This window comes from Sciurus vulgaris, assembly GCF_902686455.1.
Source record: "Sciurus vulgaris genome assembly, chromosome: 15".
NCBI lineage: Eukaryota > Metazoa > Chordata > Mammalia > Rodentia > Sciuridae > Sciurus > Sciurus vulgaris.
The window spans coordinates 27460319-27486138 of record NC_136476.1 but is presented as its reverse complement, the minus strand read 5'-3'; the positions used below and the strand labels follow the sequence as shown (position 1 = coordinate 27486138).

The 25820-nt window shown below is 37.5% G+C and overlaps 1 protein-coding gene across 3 annotated transcripts in view; it reads left to right on the top strand.

The window, feature by feature from the left end:
• Positions 1-25820, top strand: part of PTPRD (protein tyrosine phosphatase receptor type D) — a gene marked incomplete at its 5' end in the record, with an annotated part of 242588 nt that overhangs the window by 177298 nt on the left and 39470 nt on the right. For all 3 annotated transcript variants that reach the window (XM_079112996.1, XM_079112995.1, XM_079112994.1), the window contains 3 exons: positions 8385-8560; positions 19667-19786; positions 20318-20472. In XM_079112996.1, coding sequence (XP_078969122.1) covers positions 8385-8560; positions 19667-19786; positions 20318-20472 — 451 coding nt within the window. The remainder of the gene's footprint in view (positions 1-8384; positions 8561-19666; positions 19787-20317; positions 20473-25820) is intronic.

Sequence of the window (25820 nt, the reverse complement as noted above, 5' to 3'; positions counted from 1 at the left end):
ATTTGCATAATAGCAATTCAAAAAAAATCCAAGTGTAAATAATATAGATGATGTTGCAGCAACTTGATTATTTGTGAGATGGGCAATTTAGCACCTTTAAGATGAGAAAACATCTCACAGGAAATCGCTACCCCTAAGATAAATCTAATTAAAGAAGTCAGGACTAGAAACTACTGATGTTCCACTGTAGTGTGGATTCGCCATTTGTCACTGCACTAGAGCCTGCGTTTCAGCTGTGTTGTAGCCAGTCTTCCACGGGGCTCAGTAAGTCTATGCCAATTCATTTAAAACAGCTGTCAGCACATGAACATATTCTCCAATTTCATCTCATACCCACTTTTTTTTTTTCCCCCAGACCATATCTACTAACCTGATGTATTTTTATAAAATTCAAAAAACTACAAAGCAAAAATACCCCAGGCAAATAAGTAAATACACTCTACCCAACATTCTATAATAGAATGTTAATTATAGTAAAGATAAATGTACTACATGAAGTTCTGACATCAGAGAATTAAAGATATTTGCCTGAGTGTAGAATTCCTTTAATACTTGCTTTGTGTCCTTTCCCACATGTCAATAAATATGACCTCTTTTCCGCCTCCTGGCTTCTTCCCTCCCTTCCTCCCTCCTTGTCACTAGTGAACTGAATAGTTTTTGGATACCTGGTGTTTGTTTTATTTTGCTCTTGAAATTCTATTTAAAGTACTGAGGGAAGTTTGTGAACATATATACCCTGTTTTTAAAAAAAAAAAAAAATTTACTTTTATAAATCTCATCCAGTTATTGGCAGAGTACATTTTTCTCACATTGTTCAGAACATCAGTCATTGATTTAGGAGGGCATCACAATTTTGGTCTTTTACTTTTCAAGTTAATTGTTTACAAGTGTGACACAGTTTAATCCTTTTATCTCAGGGTTTTTATTTTTTATTTTTTTTAAGACATAAAAGCAACTCTGTTCTTGAGGAGCAGTGAATGGACATATTTTTATAGTTTAATTTGTCTTAAGTAGCAAGCAAGATGGGAATTAGCCTTGGAAATTTAGAACAATTTCACAGGGTGCTTGCAGTCTTTGTAAAAACAATCTAATTAGAGCTGTTTGAGTGGCATCTTTCTCCTGTCGAGCAAGTGTGTGAGGATGGTATTTCCCTGCCTCACACTAGAACCCAGAAAGAGAAGAATTTCTAAGAGATGGTTATATTATTATTTTGTTGTTGTTTTGATTTTTTTTAACTCTTTGTCTCAGGAGCTAATCGAAGACTAAATCAGAAAGCTCTGTAAATGAGATTATTTTTATCTCTATTGTCTTCAGTTCAGTGGAATCTTTCATTTTTATTGTCCACCTATGCAGATTACTATAAAGCATCTACACTTCTCTGAGGCTGTAAAGAAACCTACATCATCTGTGATATGGCTCTATTTGAATACATGCACAGCTTGTAGATTGCTGGAAAGCTATAAAATAATTAATTTTGTCTGCTCTGCTAATTTTTCTTTTTTAAATATAGAAGCTGGAAAGGAGTCTTCCAGATTTAGAATTACTCTTCATCAATAGAGTATTTAGGAATGAGTGGGTTTATTTCACTTCTGCTTATTACATCAGTCATAACAATAATATCCAGAAATTTCAAATGCATTGACTCTTGATTCTCATGAAGATTCTCATGAAGAGGATGTGATGATGATGATGACGTTTTATATGTTAGTGATGAAAAGACTGAGGATCTGAGTGTTTCCTATAGACACAGCTCCTATAAGCATATCCCACGAATGTTTCTATCTTATTGCTGTAATAACAGCATCCTTATTCATATAAGCTAATTGGGCCACAACTCCGATATGGATAAAAGGTATGCTACATTGGCTCAAAGTTGTTTTTTTTTTTTTTTTTTTTAAAAAAAAAAAAAAAAAAAGAAAGAAAGAAAAAGTGAGTCCTAACAAGAAATGAGTTCCTTCTATCACAGATGCTCATAATCCTCCAACATGTATAACTAATCTTGCTGAGTATTCATAGACAGTTCATTTACCCACCTCCTTACCTGTGTCCATCCTCAAAGCCAGCGACCTCAGCAGTACAGAGGTATAGAAAATCAAACAGAGAAGGACACAGAACAGTGAGAAGGTACAGGTTGAGTTCACCTGTGCTTTGAATGTTATCCATTCCCCCATGAACTCACTGTAATGAGCTACATGCCCACAGAGCAAGGCATGCTTTTGTAAAAATTGCTGTGCATTCTATAGAAACAGGGAGGCTAATTCGCTAAATTGCAGTTACATCAGGGGATACTGCAGCACCGTGTCTTTGTGAGAAAGGTTTGTTTTCTCTAGTGTGTTGCAAAGAAAATCTTTCATTTTGTCAATTCTGATGCAACCATGGGTGACCGCCGTGTTGCAAGGAAAGGGAAAGAAGGCCTGAATCTTTTGAAATTAAATTAATTTACTCGTAAATTATTATTGAATTTTGTTTTTCTATTTTCTGTTTTCTGAGTTAGCTGTTATCAGCAAAGTAAATTTCTTCTGCATTATGGGTTATAAAAATTGCAATCTAGATCTTAACCAGCCATTCATTGTTGTTAGGGGTTTTTTGTGTGTGCGTATTGGGGAGGAGGAGATGTGAGTTACTAAATGAAAGGTGGCTTTTGTGTTGATTTGGGTCACAAGTCCTTCTGTCTTACAACAGGAAATAAACTGATTTACCAAAGAACAGTTTCTTTTGGACACAAACTTCACCTCATTAAGGATTTGTAGAACTTAAAGGAAATAAATGTGCCTAGGTTTATCAGCCATGGTGTAAGGTGGAACCCAGTAAGCCATTCAGGGGAGCACCCCCTCCATGTCTGCAGTGCAGTCAGTTTGCCACTATAGCCATGATGGATTCCGCCTTCCCTCCAAGACTGCCTTGGACTCATTCTCACCTCCTGAATGCCAAGGAGGACTTCTTTCCATAAGCAGGCCTCCTACCAGCCTCTTACCACCATTTCCTCTTGTTTTCTAAATTGTTGAGTTTTTACCCACCAGGTTCCAATCAAGATTTGAAGGATCAATCTCTCTGAAAGCTCTCATCACAGCACATCAGAGGCAGAAACGATAGGAATCAGCTTGAAAGAGCATCAGACTGTGTTCCTGCCTAATCTGAGAGATACAAAGACTCTATTTATCTTAAAATAACTTAACAGAAATTTCCAAATCCACGCACATTAAGAATACTACGGAGAGGCATCTTATTTTAGAACTCAAAAGGATTTGAGGAGTCCATTTGTCCAGTATGCCTTCTTTAGCAAATAAGCAGTCACTGGTCTGGGCAAATTGAGTGGTTAAATGTCAAAGAGCAAACTCCTAGCAGTCCTGGACAGAGGTCCCAGTTTCTTGATCAACTTCTAAATTCTTAGCAAGTGTTTAGGATTGTCCCAGGACCCTAAAATGCACACAGGATTTTCCCTACATGGTGCAATTCAAAAGTGTGAAGATTCCTCTCATGGTTACTTAATTTCACATTAAAAAAATAATTTATGTACTATTTTGGGACAGACTAATTTTTACCTACCATGAAGGCATAAGGATTTATTATAAACCTTTTATAATGGCAAACATTTTTTTTTTAACAAATCTTTTCAGGTCAAATTATCTTCTGTCCCAAATATCTAATCCATAGCAACTTGAATAACAATTAGTCCTCCTCAGAGTAATAGGAAAAAACTTCATTTTTACTCTGACTTGACAAAACAACTCAGATGGCATATCCTTTGACATGGTAACATGCTTTCAAAGATTTTAAAACGTTCTTCAATAACAAATTCTTCATCACAAATACGCTTTCAAGCAGAATACATTTATATTTCCTAGGAGTCCCTTTCCTGGCAGTAATTCAAACACATGTAGAAACAATATCATGGGGTTCCTGACCTCTAAGCTTATGTTTGGAAGAAGAAAATGGGTGTTGTCCTTATACCTGAACTCATGTTAAAGTTTCCAAAGTTTGGCAGACCACTGAGAGAATGGTTAAGTCAAAAGTCCATGACAAAGCTTTTTTCCACTGAAAATTGTAACTAGCAATTGCCAACAAATAAAAGGGGAGCCCACAACTTGCCTAATTCTGCTTGAATAGGTGTTTGCTGTGCGTGAAGAACATCAGAGCACAGCTCTACCCAGCCATCACCTCATCACTGGCTCTGTTAGTTTTAAAAGCTTGAGTTTACAGCTCCAAGTTTAGCTAGCCCAACACACAGACTCAGAGTAAAGCATGTCAGTCATGGTTTAATGTGCCACAAGAATGAACAGTCCATTAACTGATGAAATGCAGGAATGGGTCATATTGATATAACGTGCAATTAGTCCAGCCTTAGATAGACTAGAATGATAAACATTTACGGTGTTGAAAGTTACATGACTATTATTAGAGAATATACATAAAGCAATACATATGAAATCATGACTACTTATAAATGCAGTCAAGCCAAAGAAATGAACAGGTTTTGGATCTAAGCTGCTCTTTTTGAACATGACATTAAGACCAACAGACTTCAGGAGACTGATCCAATAGTGGGGCCAGTCTATCCTCAGATTATGACTGTGACTAGCAGAAAGCAAACACCTTTGTCATATCCCTGTTGCTTTATAATTCCTCCTGCTGAAGACAATAAGAAAAAAAAAATTCCAAGCCAAGCACTGTTAGTAGAGTATTAGAAGAAGGTCTCCTTGACTCCAAGAAAGAAAGGCAATCAGCTAAATTATTGTAATTCTGTATTCTTTCAGCACTGTATTTCAAGTTAGGCTCCGTCTATCAGAGCCCTGGAGCAGTTCAATTAATTCTCACACACTTTTCTTATATTAGGAGTACACTCTGATTAGTGTTGCATTAGCAGATGCAAATCATTTTCTTGAGAAAGCAGGGAATTGAAAATTAAATAAACAAATAGGCATTGCTTGGAGAAGGTCACCCCCCAAAAAGGGAAATAATTGTGTTGATCCAGCCTCCCAGCAAAAGGCATCCTCATCAAGAATCTGAGAAAGCATTTTGTGGCACCAAAACATTTAGAAAGCCAGCATATTGTGTATTTTCACAAGGTTTGTCAAAAAACTTTTCTAAATATGTCACGTTGAAAACTGGGGTCTCATCTACTGGAAACAGACTGCTGTTTAACTTTAGCTTCCAATCTGGGGTTAATATTTTTAGAAGGACAAGCCACCACCCCTCTTAAAATATTTTCTCATTCGTCTTTCTGCACAGCTTGTTATGTTGGGTTGTATGGATACAGGAGTCAATAGATCTTCGAGCCATCTCTCGCATCTCCACATTGCAAATGCAAGCCATCTCTCACATCTCCACATTGCAAAGGACCATGGGAGCAAATTTAACTGTCTTTTTGCCAGAAGAAGACTTTCGTGCTAGGTCTTATCTCCTTATACACAAGTGCCAAAATTAAGTGGAGCTTCAGCATTATTTTCAGGATGTAAACATTAGCCTAATAATTAGCTCCACTGGGTATTGAATTTTTTATTTCAAATTTTCTTCCTATCAAAATATCAAGTCCTAAATTCTTAAAGCATTGGGAGATACAGTATTGATCCCAGGTGCCTAGTTGTCTTCGGGTTGAACTTTTGGATTCTTAACCATGAGAAGTATCAACCTTTCCCCCTTCAAAAAATTTTATTCAAACTTTAACAGCACATCAAAACAAAATTCATTACATAATAAGTGATACAAATATATGCAGAGAGGATTGGTTGGGTTTGATTTCCTTCCTTTAGAGATGAGTCTCATGCACACCTCCTCGTCAGCCCCAGATGCATTTTTCAGAGACTTTTGATATCCTTGATAAGGGGGAAATGGGCACTGTGCCCAATTGATGTATTTTCTGAGTCATTTAACCCACATTTCTCCATTCTGAATTTTCTTGGAAAAAAGTTTTCTGTATATTGGCAGCTGAGTGATGCCCTTAGCCAGGAACCTTTTTTGCTCTTTTTAAATCAATTCTTTAGTGTTGTTAACTGCAAAACTAAAATACTGAAAGTGGGATTTTCCTGTGTTCTAAAGTGGATTCATTCTTGGCTCAGAATCAAATCCTGTGGACATGTGAGATGTGCGCACTTTCCAGGGGCTGTAACCTGAGGATTTTATTTAAACTGTCCTTTGAATCTACAGTAATTTGGTGTCGGGGAGGAACAGGATCTTTATCAACAAAGGGCTGCCAGAAACCCAACTGCTTCTTGAGTAGCTATAATTGATGAATAATGTTACAACCAACCGTGCATTTCGGTTTATGCTCAAAAGGCTTTTCAGCTAATGCTGGTGGTATTCCATATCCACGTGTTCATCTCAGAAGGCAGTAGTTTCCATCTGACTTTCATTACTTTTCTTGAGAGGATCAGTTTTACAACTGGAATCAGAAAAGCAGTCAAAGTAATTGCAAGTGGCAATCAGTGAAATACAACAATTTTTAGCTTGGGAACATATGTTCCATTATAAAGAAAAAAATATTTTTCCATAATTCTAGCACTCGTATTTTCCCAGGGCTAGAAAGAACCAAGTACAAGTTCTAGGCTTCCTCCCATAATATGCTGATATTCCTGGGAAGTTCTTACTGTTTTTCAGGGAACAGGCAAGATATTACCTCCCTAGGAAACTCAGCCCCCTTCCCTCCCCGCCCCCGATTATTTGAAAATGCTTTGTTGGAGGTGAAACTCCTTCCTCTGTAGTTGTATCCTCCACAATTGAAAACTTGAGACTCCACAGAGTACATCTAAACCTACATTTTGATGTCTGGCTGCTCTCATCCCCAACTCCTAACTTTTCCCTTGTTGTTTTCATGTGTATTCCTTTCTCATATCGAATATTTTGATTTCCTTAATAATTCTGGTCACTCTCTATAGAAGCAGCCCACATTTGCCTATATCCCTCTTAAAGGCATTGTGCTGAAGAAAAGTTAGAATTCAAACCAGAACATATGCCTTTAAGTACAGGTATCTGTTTGCTAAATGTTGAACCTGGGCAAGTTGTTAGTTTTCGTCATGAGAGGTAGCAAAGATGAATAAAAGAGATATGGTGCAGTGATCAAACAGGCAGTAAGCAAGTTAACCGACAGTTTAGGATTCATTACCTGAAATGGTAGCAAGAAGGGTTATCATGGGATTCTGAGGTCCCTGGGGCTCAGGGCAGGGCTGGGTGGAGGCTACTTGAGAATGGGAAGAGAGAGTGTTGTAGGGTGTAGACGGTGCTAAGGTGGGAAAGTGATGTTTTCTGACAACTGAAGCAGGTCAGGGTCTAGCGTTCAGAAGGGGAGTGGAATGAGATGCGTCTGGAGAAGCACAGGGTGCTGTAGGCAGTGTTGAGAGTTTGGATTTTATTTGGAGTATAAGGGAAAGCTATTGTTGGGTTCGAGGAAAAGAAGTTACAGTATCTCAAGTATATTTTTAAAAATTGCTCTCATGTTAGATAGAGAAGGACAGAAGTAGAAGTGAGTCAATTAGGAGGCAGTTGTCATAAGAGGGGTTCATGTGCTCTTTTCTAACAGCCCACGAGATTTAAATGAGAAGCAGTACCCACCAGAGGTTTGAGTTAGACAAGTGAATGAACTGCCTGTGATTAAACCTGACTTCACCAACATAGGCAACTTTCCCAAGTTTGTTTTTTTAAACTGTATGTACCTCTTTCCTCCTTTGTGACAGGATGATCATGTCAGAACTTTCTGCATATTGCTTTGAGGATTAGAAGTTGATATATGAGTTACCTCTTAGCTAAATCGGTAGCAAATTGTTTGTTACTATGACATGTTCCACCCTATTTTTGCATTCTCAGACTCAGACATTCCTTTATTTAATTTTTGTGTGCAAATGGGAAAGAACATGAGTAAAAAGTATGACCAGAATTTTTATTATCCTTTGTGAACTTTTTTTGTTTTGTATTGATTGTACTGGAGATTGGACCTAGTGGTATCTACCACTGAGCTATATCACCAGTCCTATATTGTTTGAGACAGTCTTGTTAAGTTGCTGAGAATGTCCTTAAACTTTCAATTCTTTCTCAGCCTCCACAGGAGCTAGGATTATAGGCATGTGGCTGCAAACTACTTTTTGCTTGGGCAAAAAGAAAAGCATTCTTTTTGAGAATGAGAAAAAGCATTCTATGGGCCATCTATTGTATTTTTCATTCTTTGGTAATCTACCTTGCCATATTATAAACACTTGACACCTTGAACATTGCATTTTTTAACATGATGGCCCCGGAAAGACCTAGTTTTAATCGTGCTTAAAACCCAAACTTCAATATATTGTGACTTCTCTAGAATAATATGGAGCACTAAGGTAGCATTGCCATTAGTTGATGCCCAGGCCCTTCCCTCTAGCCATAGTTCACCTAGTTGAATAACATTCTTTGTTTTACAGGCATCCCAGGAAGTGACTATGTGAATGCCAACTACATAGATGGCTATAGGAAGCAAAATGCCTACATCGCCACACAGGGATCCCTTCCTGAAACATTTGGGGACTTTTGGAGAATGATATGGGAGCAGCGGAGTGCCACAGTTGTCATGATGACAAAACTAGAAGAAAGATCCAGGGTAAGAACAAGTTGTGCACCTCCTCAGAATCTTCCCTCCAAGAGCTTCTGTATTGCCTGTTTTATTCTGTTCAGAATCCAACCTGCAACTAAGGTTGAACGTTTTCTGGGAGATACCACTTGTGAATGGGCATCAACAACTCTGATTAAGTTCTTCTTTTAAAACTCATCTGGGTTTTTTCAAAAAGAAAATTCTACCATGTTAGGATGTTTGTGGTTGCTAAAAGGGAAGAAGTAGCCTTCAAGATCATAGACAGCTTGGTTTGAAGCTCTTCTTAAAACCCACATCAAACAAGAACCCAGAGGCTTTGGGGAGAATCCCACTAATATGTACTTCCCAAAATTTTCAAGTTCCTTTCTCACAATCTAAATCTAAAAATCTTTGTAAAAGAGGCTCTTACTTAAATTATTCAAATTAGCAAAAATTAATTCAGGACAGCCAGAAAAATGATGTGGCTAAACACACGGCCAAGAATACACATAAATGTGTTGAGGGCATTTTGCTAGTTTAGATTTTTCCAAAAGGAATAGATTTTTAACAGCAAGTCATTGCTTGTTAAGATTCACAAAATAAGTTTTATTAATCATATGGGTCCAATATTAGGGTGCATGTACATTGGTTAAATGCTGTTGATTTGGAAAACCAAGACATAATACACATGCAGTGTGCCATGCTCCCCTCTGCATGTGCAAATTTTGTTGCTGTCTGATGAAAATCTTTAGCCTTGAGAATTGAAGGAAGGGATCTCTGAAAAATTACTGAGGACTGCACATGTGCCACTGAAAGTTGGGGTTGATCAAGGTGGGGTTTGGGCTGCGGGTGAGATCTCGGTCTCTATGGTTACAGTAGTCTCAAAAAGCACACTTAGAAGGAAGCCAAAGCCCAATTCCCCCACTTGACAGTTCAGATTACTTAAGCTCAACATGTGGCAGTGACTCTTAGCTCACGTTTATATACAAGGGATGAGTTAAATGCTGCCCAGGAGATTGATAAGGGAAAAGTTCACACATAAGAAAATATTAAAAAGCTGCAACTGTTACCTTAAAGGTGGAAAATCAAGAGGTGTGGTACAGGGCTGGTTTAATAAACCTAAAAAGCAATGTAGTCTTTTCACAATTTCAGAGTTTTCAAATACTGTCTGAACTGAACTTATATAAAAATGGCCTATATTTATTTCATGTTTCCAATGAAAACTCAATCAAAAAATGTAAATGAATTCATTATTGATTTGTACTCAGGGCCTATATAGCCAGTGGTTTCTTTAAAAACAACCCTTGACCCAAATGATCCTTGAATATAATTGTTAATGATTTTTAACAACATCTAACATGTTAAGTGCATAGATATTTCATAAAAACTGAGATAAACACTAGTTTGAAGTCTGTTTTACATACAACTACACTAAGGCCCAGAAAATTATAAAAGGTCACCCAAGGTCATTCAACTAACAGGTTCAGAGATATGAACTGAAGACAAACACTCTGGCTCCAGAACACATTCTTCACCATCAGGCCACACTGCCTAGTGACTCTTCTGTTAAGCTGAGACAGCTGAACTATTCTATTACAGCATGTATGTAAATCCAACCTACCCAGTCTGCTCTGCCTGGAGATACCAGCTGGTAACAAGCAGTCATTTGCAAAAGCTGTTTTCAGTAAAACACACATTTTATCTTGACACTGCAGGCCTTCATTAAACTGTGCACAGAAACTTGTTTTGAAATAACCAAATGAAATTCTGCCCCCTTTTCTCCCTAATTGCTTCTAATAATAAAGTTAGTTCTGACTGGCCCTACTGCCACTGCAACATCTGATGGTAATGAGCAGTTCTTGGCGGAAGGCATTGTGACTTAAATACCTTCAGTTTATCTTTCTGTTGCAGACTACCTTTTCCACCCCCTCCGAAAGAGGAACTTATTTGGAAGTTACTAAATGAACCTTTGTTTGCTCCCTTCATTAATTACTCTTTGCTCTTGCAAGTTAGCTTTCTTCTTTGTTAAATGGCCTAAGGAGGCCAATTAAAATGCTGTCTTGTGATTTTTATTCTGTGGTGGTTCAGCCTGTACCCAAACTTGAGATGACCTGCATAAGCCGGCAGGCAGTTGGGGAGTCTCGGTCATCATCAATCTGAAGATACAAATGAGCCCTGACCCCTGACATGAGCAAGCTCTTTGTTCTCCATTCTAGAACACTTGGGAAGAAGTGTCCAAATGTCACCAGGAGACTAAACAAAGTAATGGGGCCTCCAAGTGTCTCATGTGCTCTTCTACCTTCCCCTATCACACCCTCCTGCCTCACCCTTTCCCTGTCCAGTTACTTTTTCCCCTAAAGTAACATAAAGAAAGAAGAAGGCATTTCTGGACTCTCAAACAAGAACTTGGATTGAATTGCACTATAAAAACAGTGTTATAAATAGTGGTTAGTTGTTACTGAAATATATAGCTCCATATTCTAGGAATGTTATGGGTTGTGTGGGCTGACCTGGGAACCCAAACGAATTCTCAATTCCCAGCCGCCAACTTCAAAGCAGGCATTTGAACCTGCCTGGCTCTATGCAGAAACTGCCCGTAGTCTCCCTCATAAAGGGAGGTGGTCCACGTAGTTTAAACAAATCATCGTTCCAGTGACTGATGCCTGAAGTTTTATTATGTAAATTAAGGCTCAGGTTCTCAAAATAATATTCACCCCCATGGTATATGAAAAGGTATGTTTATTAACACTTTTATGAGTTAGAAGTATGCAGGATACCTGCTGACTATAGATATGGGGTGAGGAATAGAGAAGAAAAAGAAAGGGAAGGCAGCATGGTGTTATGGAAGGCTGCACAGGGACACCGCCATTAGAGAGAAGGGCATGTTCAGGAATGAGCATAGTTCCAAGCAGGGGTGCTTTAAAGTCAAATGTCTTGGCTCAGATTGGAACTCTTGCAGCTATATAACAATGAGGTTATTACCTGACTCCTGAAACTCTCATTTCTCCTTTTTGGATTACACAGAAAAGTTGCATGAGCATTGACTGAGATAATGAATGTGGCAAGGTGGCTGTATGAGTATCAGCTGTTAATATTTGGCAGAGGTTGGTCGCTTTACTATCACAATTTCAGTTTACCTCTAAAGCTGGCCTCAGAATAATTGTTTTTGTTCCCAAATGAAATGATTTTTTTTTTTTCCTTTGGGGTCAACAGTGAATCTCAACCAGCCTCAAAGAGCCACTGCACATGGCTAATTCTACCCGCTCTTCCCAGTACAAGCATGTCCATGCATTTTGGTCAAGAAGAAAGTGGAGCACAGACCATGGGATTCTTTTATACTTGCTTGTCCCCCTGGACTCAGTCTCCAGAATGTGGGTCCTGGCACAGGAACTTGTTTGTCTGCAAGTAGACCAAAATAAGACATTCTGGTTGCTACTTTTGCTGCAACCATATCTCAAGCAGTACAATGAGAAATCATGAGTAATATAGAAATGGGCTACATGTATGATGATTGTCACTAAAGATAATATTTTCTTGACACCACATATTCTTTCAGTTCAGTTTTGCATTCCCTTCCCACCCTACTTTCTTACTTATTTTATGGTGCTAAGAAATTCTCCCCTTAAAACCTGTCTGCTTTATCTTGATCTGGCTCACTTCCTGCCTGAGGTTTGTCAACATTGCTGTAATCTTTGCTGCATTATAACATCTAACTGAGACATAAAGCCTGCTAGGTTCAATAGCATTTGCTTGAAGTTTCAATGGTCTCTTTCTAGGAAACTGACAATTCTTAACACTGAAATTGCTAAAGAAGCCCTCACAAAGGTGAAGTGCAATTGAGGACCTAAGGTGGTCATTTGAAAACTTAAGTTCTTTGTCTTTCAAAGGCCATCACTCTCCCTCCATTGTGGCCTTGAAAGAATCATCAGTTTAACTGAGACTGTTGTATGGTGTACATGTTCAGTTCTCAACCCTGAGAAGTATAAGTGGAGTGTGTTTCACTACAGTATATAAAGAAATTTAAAAAATAAGTCTAAAATCTAGAGATTTTGAAGGTAAAATATGATCACTGCCTGAAACACATAGATCAATTTAAGACCCATTTAAAGCTGTTGTAGAATGGACCATGTGATAGAAAATACTGTTAGTGGGTTTCATTCCACAGTTTCCATCTGTATTGCCAAATCCTCTCAAGTTCTGTGTAGTTCATTGATTCTGGAGCAAGTCATTCTTGTACCCTAGAATGTGGTCTCTAATTGTTTCCATGTTTCATAACATGCCAATAAGCACATGAATTGGTCTGGGCAACCACATGGAGGGAAGAAAAAGTTTGGAAAAAATGAGGCACTGGAAGGAGAGTAAACTATATACACCTGGGATTTCCACTCCAAGGATATTATTTGTGGTGACTGAGTACATACAAGGTTGACAGACCCCACCCCCTAAAGAATTAGAGTCTCCAAAGAAGAATTTGCCACAGTGATTCCTGCCCCAGGAGGTTTCTATTAATGGATTGTCCACTTTTTTAGCCCTTCATCTCTCTGCTTTGGCAGTTTCCCTTCTATTTTGTCTCCTGTCTTTAGATACACAAGACAGAGGGAAGGTGGAAGCCTGCTTGCCAAGTTCCAGAGCAGCAGGATGAGTGTTAGATGATGAATGGCTTAGCAGAGTTAGAGGATGCTGGTCTCACTATCCTCTCTAGCCAGCCTGCATTCACCACTGACTGCTGAGACTGTCCTTGTTTGTGATGTCTTTCAAACTGGATTGATTAACTTACAGAGCTATTATTGTGGCTGAACTTAATGCTATAAATGTATGGGATGGGAGATAAATTTTGACTCCCAACAAATGGGACATGATTAGAATTGTCATGCATTGTGGGTGAAGTTTTCGAAATGGATGACTAGAAATTAGGAATTCTGTACTTGGTTTTCAAAATATCTAAGTACTTTCCACTTCCAAATAGAGAATAATCACACAAACCAGTTGATGACATCCATTACTAGAGGAGATCAAATGTTTTCCACATCATGATTCTGGTTGTTTCTTAGGCCATAGAGTGGGAAAGTCCCTCTACTGCTTAATTTTGTTGTTTGTGCAAATGAATGGAGGTTAGAGGTTGTCAAGGTCAAAGAGACTGTACTGGTGTTACTTCACTGTGTTGACATTCCAGCGGATTAGAATACCAAGGCTTGACCTAAGGCCAGTGGTACACCTCTGACCTCATAGCCACTTACTCTTCCAGTCCCTGAATGTCACCTCTGTCCACTTCCCCAACAGAGTCAGGGTGAGGTGAGACACATTCACATTTTGTTTTGTAGGTAAGAGGGCAATTTCAGGAAAGAGGCAGCAAAAGAAGATATTCTGGTTAAACATTTCCTTTTTCTATAAAACAAATTTTGAGATTCTCTTCAGATTGTGAGGTCCTTTTGGGTTAAAGTTTGACAGAGTCACATTGAAGATTATAAATGGCAGGGTTATTGTTTCTATTGTCGTTATCGGTTTTGGAAAGCCCAGCCTTGGCCAGTGGCAGACTAATTCTTGGCCTCTCTGGTTTGTCAAGGTTCGGTAAGTTTAATGGGGAGCAAATGCCAGGTCTGTGTCCTTTTCCAAATAGAACTGGAAGCGCCGAAGGCCTTGAACATTTAATTTCTCCAACTGCAGCCTAAAGCCCTGCGTATCTAGGGCAACAGAAACTGCTTTTTCCTTAAGCAACTTTAGGAACAGCAGCACAAACATTGGCTTTGGAGTCTGCATGATGTATGAGATTGTTTTCAAAGTGGTGGATACTTCATGTAAATAGGACACTGGCAACAGAAAGAATGATGCTCATGTTGGCAATCTAAAGGATGTTTGGCTCCTTATCTAGCAAGTTCCACACTCTTGGTTTTCTTTTGTCAGCAGACAAGTGTCAGATAAAAGGGAAAGAATCCCACCAACTTCTTGTCTGTTTGCTTCCTGGTTTTTCTTCCTTCTTTTCCTTCCCCACCTTCTCTACAGAGAATGGCAGCCTACAGATTTTGGCTCAACACACTCTTATTAAAGCCAATTAGAGGTATCATGCCCTAAGAAGTAAAAAGCTGGACTGGAGCAGGGCCCGCACCTTTGTTCCTGATGACTTTGTGTGATGCCCTCTCATTCTCTGCATTTATGTCAGTAGTCCTCCCAAGCTGGATTAGGTCACTTCTGAGGTTTTGAGAACTGAATTAGTCTCCAGGCTTTCCAGTGGTTAGTGTTCCATCATGTATGATTTTTCTTTGCCCTCTATCAAAATTTAAGGCAAAGTTGATAATTCAGTTGGCATGCACTTAGGTAGAGTCATATTGGTTAGTTTTGGAGTGCTTCTGTACTGACTCATCTACAGAAATTGTCTTTGCATTGAAACACTAAGTCACCTAGTGATACTGCTTGGTAATGCTGATACTGGAGTGTAACTGGGTCAAAAACAACCACTGGGCAGACCAGGGCAGAAGCAGAGATGGCAGGAGGGCTACCTGAGTCACTGAACTACTCCTCGGGAGTAATTAGGGATGAGGTAGGTACTCTAAGGACCCACGTGGGAGGGGTCGATATCCAAATGCTACCACCCACTGCAGAGGGGCACTTCACATGATTATCCTCTTGTTACAACAAAATGCTGGACCCCTAAGACGGCACGTCTATCAATGTAATGGTGGAAGTCACTGGAAAAGTTCAGAGTAGCTCCCTGTGTCAGCTTCTGGCAGACACATCAAACAAAAAAGAATAACTTTTAAAAAATATTAAATGGTTTGGAAAGTTTTAGGATAATGGTCTAATGAACTGATAAGCAGTTTTATGACATATAATTTAGAAAATAATATTTTTCAACTTGATGGCTTTGTATATATGAAAGGCTATGACTGCCTGTCATCAAAGACTTTAATATCATTCTCATTTCAAACATTCAGTTGCCCCTTGATCCTCCACTACACAATGATCACTGAAGATAAAATGAAATAGAGAAATACCCAACCTGTTTTGCAACTTGAGAACAGATACAGCCAAATATTAGTTAAATATAGTAGAGAATGACACTTGCTATAAAATAGAAACATTGAGATAATCTATGTCCTGTAAAAAGTCAAGTATTTTATCTTAAAAAAAAAAAAAAACTTCCAGAAGAGTTATAATTTGTAGAAATTAATTCAGCATACATTTTGCTTTCCACCAAGACAGATCTTGATGTTTATCTAAAATTTTCTTTTACAGTGCCCCTTATGAAATGAATCGTGATAAACTGGTATCAGAAAATAACTTTGATCTGTGTTTTCTAAAGTTAGCATATTTGTTATTCACCCTTTAGAGAAAGATCCTAACAACCACTCTGCCCAAACTTACCACATAGGGACTTACAATTACTCTTACTAGCAGCTAGTGCCCAACATATTATTTATTATTATTTATTGCCTATCTTGAGTCCTTCTCTGGCTAAATAACCAGGCCTTAGGCAGGCTTTTCAAAGTGCCATGTGGTAAATGCATTCTGTATCAGTGATGCTAGAACTCTCTGGAGGTATTGGCTCATTATCATTGGAATTCTGATGCTTTGTCATGCTCAATAAGTCTTTATTAAATCAAAATGAGGGGAATTTGTTTTCAGAAAGTTTTAGGCAATTTAAAAATAAGCCAACCTAGACCACAGTATAATTGATTATAAAGTTGGCTACCTTTGTTGAGTACCTGAAATGTGCCAACACTTCTAAGATAAGCCATATGGGAGTAATGATGGCCTAGAATAGAGGCATTTCTCTCAAAGCAGTGAGCGGACCTACCAGGTATTTCCAGTGACACGATTTTCCTCAGAATACATTTAAATATGTTTTTTCATTCCATCAAACTTACTTTTGATATCTTATCATGAAAATGTTAAATGCATTAATTTTAGGGCATAAACAATGACAGTCAACTTGTTCTCTCCATAATTATACAAAAATGAAAAGTTGATCTCTCAGTAATAAGAAGAAAAGGCAAAAATCCATGTTTGTATTCAGTAATTGCTGCCTTCAGGTTCTTACACTCTCAGGGAACAGCCTTAATTCTTCATCTCCCACACTAAGCTCTGTGCGTGAAGCCTCGCCAACAGTAACTCTCTCTAGAAATGCCTTGTGAGATTTTCCTCTCAGGAGAACGAAGTGGGAGAAGGAAGTGCTGTTGTCAGAGTAAAATACTTCGAGAGAGGGAAATAGAGCTAGCTTATTTGCATTAACTAATTAGAAAAAATCATTTCTATTGTTCTGTGTCTTTTTTTTTTCCTCACTCTACCTCATATTCACATCCAGTATTGAAATTAGAAATTATTTGTGTAACATGTGCTTAGAAATGAAAACCTAAAATAATACTTGCCAGTGAATGTGAGCCCTTAAGTTTAGCCCTCTCAAGTCAGAAGAAACCTGGGCAGGTTACTTGAGAATGAGGCCAAGGAAGAAGTGCTACATGCAGTGCAGGCTGACGCAGAGAGAGGAAGCATCTAGTCACTGCAGGACCTGGTGTGTGCATGTCTACACGTTAGAGTATTTATTTTTCATAAGCTCCCTCAGAAATATTTCCTGAGGAAAATGCAGTGTCTGGGTGTGTTATTTTTGTGTTTTATTGTGGTTGTTGTTTCATTTGGTTTGGGTTGGTTTTTTGGCCAACTCTGGGGATTAAATTCAAGGCCTTGCACATTTGAGGTAAGCACTCTGTCACTAAGCTACACCCCCAACCTTGAAAATGGTAATGTTTAAATATATTGGCTAAAATAAAATTGTTCCCATTTGTTTTTGAAACATGTTAAGACTTTTTTTTGGGGGGGGGGGGTGTAAAGGAAAAGATTGCTTCATTTAAATTGAATACAGAAGCAATTGTTTTATCTTTTAGCTGGAAATTTTTATAGCATGTCATTCTTATAGTAATACTTTTTGGTATTTCTTCTAAAGGAGTCAGAGTCTAAGCCAATGATACCTATAGTTTAATACCTACTTCTAGAAGTATAAGAGTAGTATAATTTCAGATTTCTTGTATCTTACAGTTTTATAGATAGTCTTCATCAGTGGAGTGATTTTTCCAAAAGTTACATAAAAACTGTCCTCCAGTTCCCAACTTTGAAATGTAATTATATTGAATTTGGTTCAGTTCAATGAATTGACCTTATAGATCATTTTGTTGCATTAACGTGATGTTTCTGGGTACATCATAGTGATATTTGTCTTCATGGAACTTGATCAGTTGGTTTTCATTTCAAAGGATTGCTGTCCAGCTGAAACTTAAATAATGAGTTTGAATTTCTCTCGATTCTTTAACTGAGCAGATCTCTGGTATCCTCTTGAATATTGCAATATGAGGCCTACAGAGTTGCTTTTGTCCTCTGCAGTGAGACATCAACTTGACATCTGTTTCATAGTTTAAAACAAAGCCTTTGACCTAATTTTTATGATTCTTTTTTCCACCTGAAGCATTGTTACTTTAGTAATGTTCCATTCAAGAGGTAGCCTTTGCTAAATATATCAGACCTGACCTCCTGGACTTACATGATGGGCAAAGAACATATAGAGTAGTTCAACCCTGGGCATGCTACCTCAGTATTCTCCCTGAAGAACTGTCTTCTCTTGGGGTCGTTTTCTCTTTATGTCAGAGCATGTGAGAGAAATAAAAGAACAAAAATATTCTGTGCACCTGGGAAGCATACAAGATATTATTTTTAATTATATTAAAACAAATGCTTCATCTTACTGTCACACTTTTGTTTATTTTTCATCAAAAAGGTGATGTTTTATGTGGTCTCATAGTTGAAAAAAGCACAGGAATCAAATCTTGTGAATTCAATTTCTGGCTTACTGTATAAATGTACAATAAAGTGCTTTTCTCCTTGTCAAGAAAATTGTGTAGAGGGTGAAACCTCTGCCTTTCTAGAAGGTCCAGTATCTACAGAAAGAGCAGTTATTATCTCTGTGAAATAGATTACAATATTAGGCACAGAGTGCTGCTAATATTTATATTTAACATAAAAACAAATAATTATCTAATAATTCTATTCACCAGACCAAAAAATTCTCTTATCTGTGGTCATAATGCCTTATTGCCTTTGTTTAAAACCAAAGATTGTGCTTTCAATTCCTCCCTTTTCAAATAAAGGATGTGCTTCCTAATATAAAAGAGTTCTAGCAGCTTTCTTTACCTAGAGAAATGCATTTCATTTGGTTCCAGTTAAGAATCACTTCCATTTTTCTTTTAATCTGAGATAGAAAGGGTAAATATATTCTGATCTATGGCCTTACTGGAAACTATAGTGCTGTGTTTGTCATTTTTCATTATGCTTTTTAATGCCCAGCGGACATTTTCAGTAAAATTGAGGCTTACTGCAGACCTAGAATTATTCTTTGTTGCGTGTTAAACTAATTGGGTTGAATACTCTTTTGTTCCACTCCACATAGAAATTGTAGATTATTCATCTCAAATGAATGAATTTTAAATTATTTAAACTTTGCACTGCTTGTATATGACCCTCTGAGACTGTTTTTAAGGAATAGATAGATCTTTTCCCCTAGACATTACAGGTTTAATTTCTTTTGGATACAAATACCATTTATCTTGTATTTTTTTAAAAATACATGCTTATGTTGTTTATTATACTTTGATAAATTTTCAAATTATTTCTACTTTTCTTTAAAACAAACCTGTTTAGAAATTATGATAGCTGAAGATGAAAAACGTGTACCTTTTAAATCTTGATGGATGAACACTAACTACCTCTCCACAGAGTTTAAATGCCTGAGTATAATCTTCCTAATGCAAATCATAACATCTGCCCCAGAACAAACTTGTGATTTTTTTTTCCCCAAGTATTCTGAAGTTTCAAATACTTCTCTCCTTATTTTACTCAGCAACAATCTGCAACTTATTTTTTTCCAGGAAAATTGAATCTGTTACTGCTTAATATTCTTACCAGTTTGAAAAATGTGGTTTATATTGGCATCAGAGCAGTAATTTACATATATTGGGATAACAAGAATGCATGCCAGAAAAAGATCAACATAAAATGAAATGCAGAAAAGCTGTTTTCCTTCAACAGCAACTCAAAGTAAAGCTAATGGAGAAATTGATGAGCCTCTGCCCTGAATGCGTCACTTGTTTCTTGTAGGTGAAGTGTGACCAGTATTGGCCCAGCAGAGGCACAGAAACCCACGGACTGGTCCAAGTGACACTGCTCGATACGGTGGAGCTGGCCACGTATTGTGTTAGAACATTTGCACTTTACAAGGTTTGTTCTTTGTCTTTTCTCCACCCGCCACCCTTTCCCCTCTCCATTATTTAAAGAAAGCTTCTTTTGAGAAATCAAATCTCTTAAGCCTTTACTTAAATCTTGGTCCCACTGGCAACAGTGAAGAATGAAGTAATTCTTCCATTATCGCCCAACAATTTTTCTCCCAGTCTGGCAATTTATCAGTAAATATGAAACCCGTGCTCTGCAGGAAAGTTTCAGCAAATAAAGAATAGATGAAGAAGAACTAGTTGTTTCTATAAAATATAACAGAAACGTTCCGGATGTTTAAACCTGAACCCAGGAATGCTTCTCACCTAAGAATTTAATCTTCCTGAGCAAATAGTTGTCATTTATGAATAGCTTGGGGTTTGTATCTCCAAAGAAACGTGGCTTCCCAAAGGATAACAGGGTGGGAGGGAGGAATTAAGATAGCACTTTTAACATTCTAGTGTTATTGTGTCTGTGTTATTCATCATTACCACCCGAGGTGAGGAACACAGAATTTCAGCCAGTGTTCCTATGTCACAGAATGGTTCCAGCGAGAAGAGAGAAGTGAGACAATTCCAGTTCACCGCCTGGCCGGATCACGGTGTTCCGGAGCACCCCACACCTTTTCTAGCTTTCTTACGGAGAGTCAAAACCTGTAATCCTCCTGATGCAGGTCCGATGGTTGTGCACTGCAGGTAAGTACTGTAGGAGTCTTTGTTTACTTGCTGTCAGAAGATTTTGGAAGAAACCAAGTTAAATTATTCTTTATCGGATGTTCTCTTTTCAACTTGTTGATACTGGGGCTAATAAATACTTTCATGAATAATACAGATCTCTTTTGGTCAGATGCCTATACTGCAATAGGAGGGATTTGATACAGATGCATATTGAGATAGTAAGCAATAATGACCCATTGCTATTTTTTCTTTAGAGTAAAAATGAATAAACAAAAAATTCGACATGCATATGGCCATAAATATTTATAACAGAAAAGAATGAAGTACTAACCTTTTAATCAGGGTCAGATTTTACTTCCTATGTGGACAAATATTCTTAAAACATATTTACATGAATTGTTTCATGTGCTCTTATGGGCTAGATTAATAGAAAAGTTTTGCTGTTTATAGGGGGGAAATTGCTGAACAAAATACTATTGTAAATATACATGTTTTCAGGGAGAATATCGTGTTGCCTGAAGACAAAAGCCGTTTACACATTATTAATACCAATTCACATATAATAAATATACTAATTTGTTTAATAAAATATATTCCAAGACTATAGATTGGAATGTTACATTAAATACTCAGAGATAATGATCTTGTATTTCTCTTGAAATGTATAATTTATATTTTTCACATAATTTTGCTAATATCCTCTGTATCACCACTCAGATTCTGTTATTTGCAAATGTTCACACATTTTATTATTGAACTGATTTTTTCCAGTTGTCTGTTTCCTCTCAAGTATTCTAACACACTATTCAAAATGTTTAGTCAGTTCTATGTATTACTATTTATTTCTATATAAATGTATAGCTTCTATGACTTCTTAAAAGTTCTTTATTACTTGAGTAATTCGTATATGAAAAAAATATGGTTTCTTGAACAGATAAGTAAAATTCAAGTATGGAAGTTTATTTTTAAAAAAGAACAAGAAAGCATCTGCCATAAGCCACCTCCAATATAAATTAATAGCGTAACTCTTTCACATCCCATATTATCCTATAACATCATACAACAGACTCTCAAAATGGAGCTATTTTTGCGGAAAAAAAAAAGTGGGGTCAATAACTACATCAAAAGTGAAAAAATTTCAGCTGGTCAATTCATACGACAGTGGCTCTTGTTAAACAGTGGCCTAGTGAATTCCAAACAAGATGATGTCTCTTTTTCAGCAAATGCTCTCCCTGATAAACAATAGCATTAGCATTACGTTACCTTTATAGAGAGTATTTTTCAAACTCAATGGAAGCATTCTTCATGCTTTATTTTGTCTATTGTTCATAACAACAATAGATGGAGTCAAGTCAGCCTAAGTGACAGGCTACAGGATTTACTTGAGTATTGCTACTTAAGAAGGTGGTGTTGTGGTGTGATCATGCCTCATTATCTAGTTCTTGCTCTCCCACACCAAGGACAGGACCTTTGAGGACTGGCCACTTGAATGTAGCTTTTTTTTTGCTTGGTTGTGAAACACTTAAAAATTCATTTTATTATTTCAGGTAAATACTTTTCCATCTGGAAAGCAAATTTGTTTCTCCTGCCTGTTGGTTCAGTCAGACATGAGTGTGACCAGTCTGTATATTGTTATCTAAACTTTTTTCCAGGCTTCAGAGATCCAGTGTAACTGGTTATATGGTACCCCTGATTGGTATAAGCCAAACTTGATTTTAAAGATCAGACATGTAACACATGAAATGTTTTAAAATGTAGTTTGGCTAAAGGTAGAGAAAAAGGAAATTTTGAGTTGGTAGGAGAAATGTTATCCTTATAGGACTAATGGCAAAAAAACGAAGTTGTCTTTCCCCCACCTATCCATGTGTGGGTATGCAGGTGTGCGCGCACACACACAGGCAATTATTTTAAAAACCTATTAAATAAATGGTATTAAATAAACAGGTGAAATAGTAGGAACAAAATTAGGGAAACCTAACTTGGAAGTTTTTACTGAAAAACAGCATTACGTTTTGAAATAGAACATCTTCCCTCTCAAAATGTGCTTCTGTTTCTATAAAGTAGATGCATAAGAAAACTAAAATAGGCAGTCTTAAGATGAAATCTGCCTTCTACTGATCATAGGCTAGGTGTGCATGCTTTACACTAGGCACTATGAGGGATCCAAAGAAGTTTGCAAGCCAGGAGGAGAGAAAAGATAGCTATGATACCTGCTTTTGATAACATATATCACACATACATTCAGACACATACCTCTGTGTGGTGTTAAGCCACCAAGACTCACCTCTGAGATATGCAGCCTGCTCAGGAGAAATAAGTAAACAAAGATGAATGTGAAGTGCTAATAGCTCCTGACATTTGGAAGTGCCATGCCTGAGGCTCTTGAGAAGCTATGTATTGAAACAAACAACAGGAGAGTAGGTGTATTGGTGGAAGAAATTTGTTAGCAACTTCAAACACAATAAGGGAAAGATAAAGCATAAATGGATCTAATATGAAATAACCTGTGTTTACCTATAGATAATTTCATATATCTGATAAGAAATGTTGGCTTCTGCTTAGAGGTCATGTCAACATAGTATCCAAACCATCAGGCATCCTTGACTTGGCTAACAAATATGTTAAAACTTGAGAGCATGTTTCAGATGGAGTAGCAAATTAATGTTATTGTAAATAACAATTACTCATGTGGTGTCCCAGCAATGTTAGTTTAGAAAAATTAAAACCATTTCTAAATAACAATTATCCACGTGGTATCCCAAAATGTTAGTTTAGAAACCATCTCTAAGCAGTAAGCAAAAATCCACGATCGCCAAGTAACAAAGGGCATAGCTACCATGATCTTTTTACATGAAAAGCACCCAAATATACTTTCTTTCTTGTTTTGATTTCTCTTTCACATATGTGATTCTTTTCTCTCTTAAAAAGTCAGCAACCAACTCGGCAAATCCAAACTTTCCATCAAACAGCTTCAGTGAGAATGGAGGACGATTCAGAAGAAATCTGGCAGTATCCAGAAAATTGGGTCTTCACATTTCTCCCATAGTTCTGTAGAGTAATAAATGCACTAGGATAAATAAGAGCCATTAAATTACAGAAATTCTAACAATAATAAAAAGAGTAACAGGGCTAGTCTAGTGTTAAAACAAGCTCAGACAACAGTCTTAACGTTGAAAGTGTACTCTGAAGACAGGCAGCACAGGAAAAGGCTAGCTTGTTTAACACATTGGTTTTGTGCCTTTGGGGAAATTATTTCATCTGTTAGCCTCTGTGTCTTCACTTAGAAAATGGGGTAACAATATTTATAGCAGTAAGATTTTCATGAAGCTCAAATGTAATGATATCTAGTGATAAACATATAGCACTGGGGCCAGTGCATGCTATTTAGAAGTTTGTGGTAATGTTAAATTATCAGTTATTCATTATTGAGTGGGATTTAAGAACCATATGTACATTTAAAACCCTAAGGAGAAAAATACAACATGAATGCCCATATTATATGCAACCAGATATTTGTATATATCCAAATAGTAAATTAAATGGATTTTTAAAATTTTGACATTTTTATTGTAATACATCAGATTTTTCTCAGGAAACAATTTAATGCTGTGAATTAGATTTATACAAGTCTGTTTTCATAAACATCTAAAACCATAGAACTCAAAAAATGGTGCTGTTCAGAACATGTGGAACTCAATGCTGTGATTCTTGTGGTTCTTCAAGATAGTCTGAACTTATTGTATTCACAGCCCTGTGTAACCTAGGCTGATCTTGCCCTTCACCCTTCATCCACACTTTGGACCACCTAGATCAGCTACAAATTCCAAGTACTCTCACCCTGGCTCTCAGTGAGCAGTATTTGTGTGGCCAGGAACTCAACTATTTCCCTTCTCTCCTAGGGGATGCTCAATCCTTTTTCACAATCCAACTGAAGTAGCACTCCAATATATGTATGGAAAAAGATGAAATCTGACTTCAGATGGTTTTGTTGATATACATGGTAACTTTTTTCAACCTTGAGCAGGAATTCATCAAAGTTGGAACGCACTATCCAGTTTTTCAAACTCTCTGCTCTCCACATTGTTTTATCCACATCTAAAATAATCTGTGTATAGCATTGCTTCTACTTATAGATATTTGAGTCACAACCCAGGAGAAGCCTTTTAAGCTCATTCCCCATTCCTCTTCACACAAGACGACTTAAGCACTTTATTCTCTGAAATCTCCTAAAACTTGTTCACACTTGGCATGTTCAGCATGTGTGCTGATCACATGCATGCCTTGAGAGCATAGAGTATAGGCTTTAGCTTTTGTGCATTCATGCTCAGCTCTTACACCACAGGAGCATGTGCTCAATAATTGGCTGTTCAAGTTAGTGGCATTCCATATTTTAGAATTTTTTTTTACAGAAATGAGTGAGAAAGTTTTAAGGCTGGACTTTTTTTTCTCTTCTAACATAATAGACTATCTTTTTAAGCCAAGAGCAGTGGCACATGCCTATAATCCCAGCTACTCAGGAGGCTAAGGCAAAAGAATCAAAAGTTCAAGGCCAACCTGGTCAACTTAGTAAGATCCTTTCTCAGGTAAAAAATAAAAAGGGCTGGAGGTGTAGCTCAGTGATAGAGCACTGCTGGATTCATTCTTCAGTACTCTAACTTTTTTCTATTAATCTCTTTTTACATGTGCTATTGCTTTTACCTCCCCGTCATCCTTGTCAGTAGAAATGATATCATTCCCATTTCACAGAAGACAAAAACAGAGGCCAACACAGGTCAATTTACTTTCCTGAGTTTATGGCACTAGTGGTGGCAAAGCCATCATATGTCCTAGGTTGCCTGGCCTGTAGACCAAGCACATTCTCCAGTCTTTAGATCTCTTTGTGGTTCTCTCTTCCCCTTCAGCTGTCCACTGGGAGAACACATCACTGTCCATCCTACCCTGATGACCTAGTGAGAAGGAGTCATCTTCCTTTTCTGCCTGCACATCACATTGCCAGATTCTAGCCTTTCTTTCACTCTGTCTATAACAAAGGCAGCTGCTAGCATGTGAGTCCCTTCTACCCCTGTAATCATTTTAACATAAACAGTCTTAATAGCTAGCAGTTACTGAGCCATTACTGTTTCACAAGAATTAGTAAGTATTGCAGGTATAATCATTTAATCCACAAAACAATATATTTTACTTGCCAAGAGCATTAAGCACAAAGGGGTTATAAGTGATTGTTCAAAGGTCATTCAAAGCCATACAACTCATAAATGTAGGCCTAATCGCAAAGGGCACAGCCTGTTTTCTTACAATTTTAACAAGTTCTGACTCCTTGTTACACAATTGCCTATTTCCTTACACTTATCTCCTCTCTCCATATT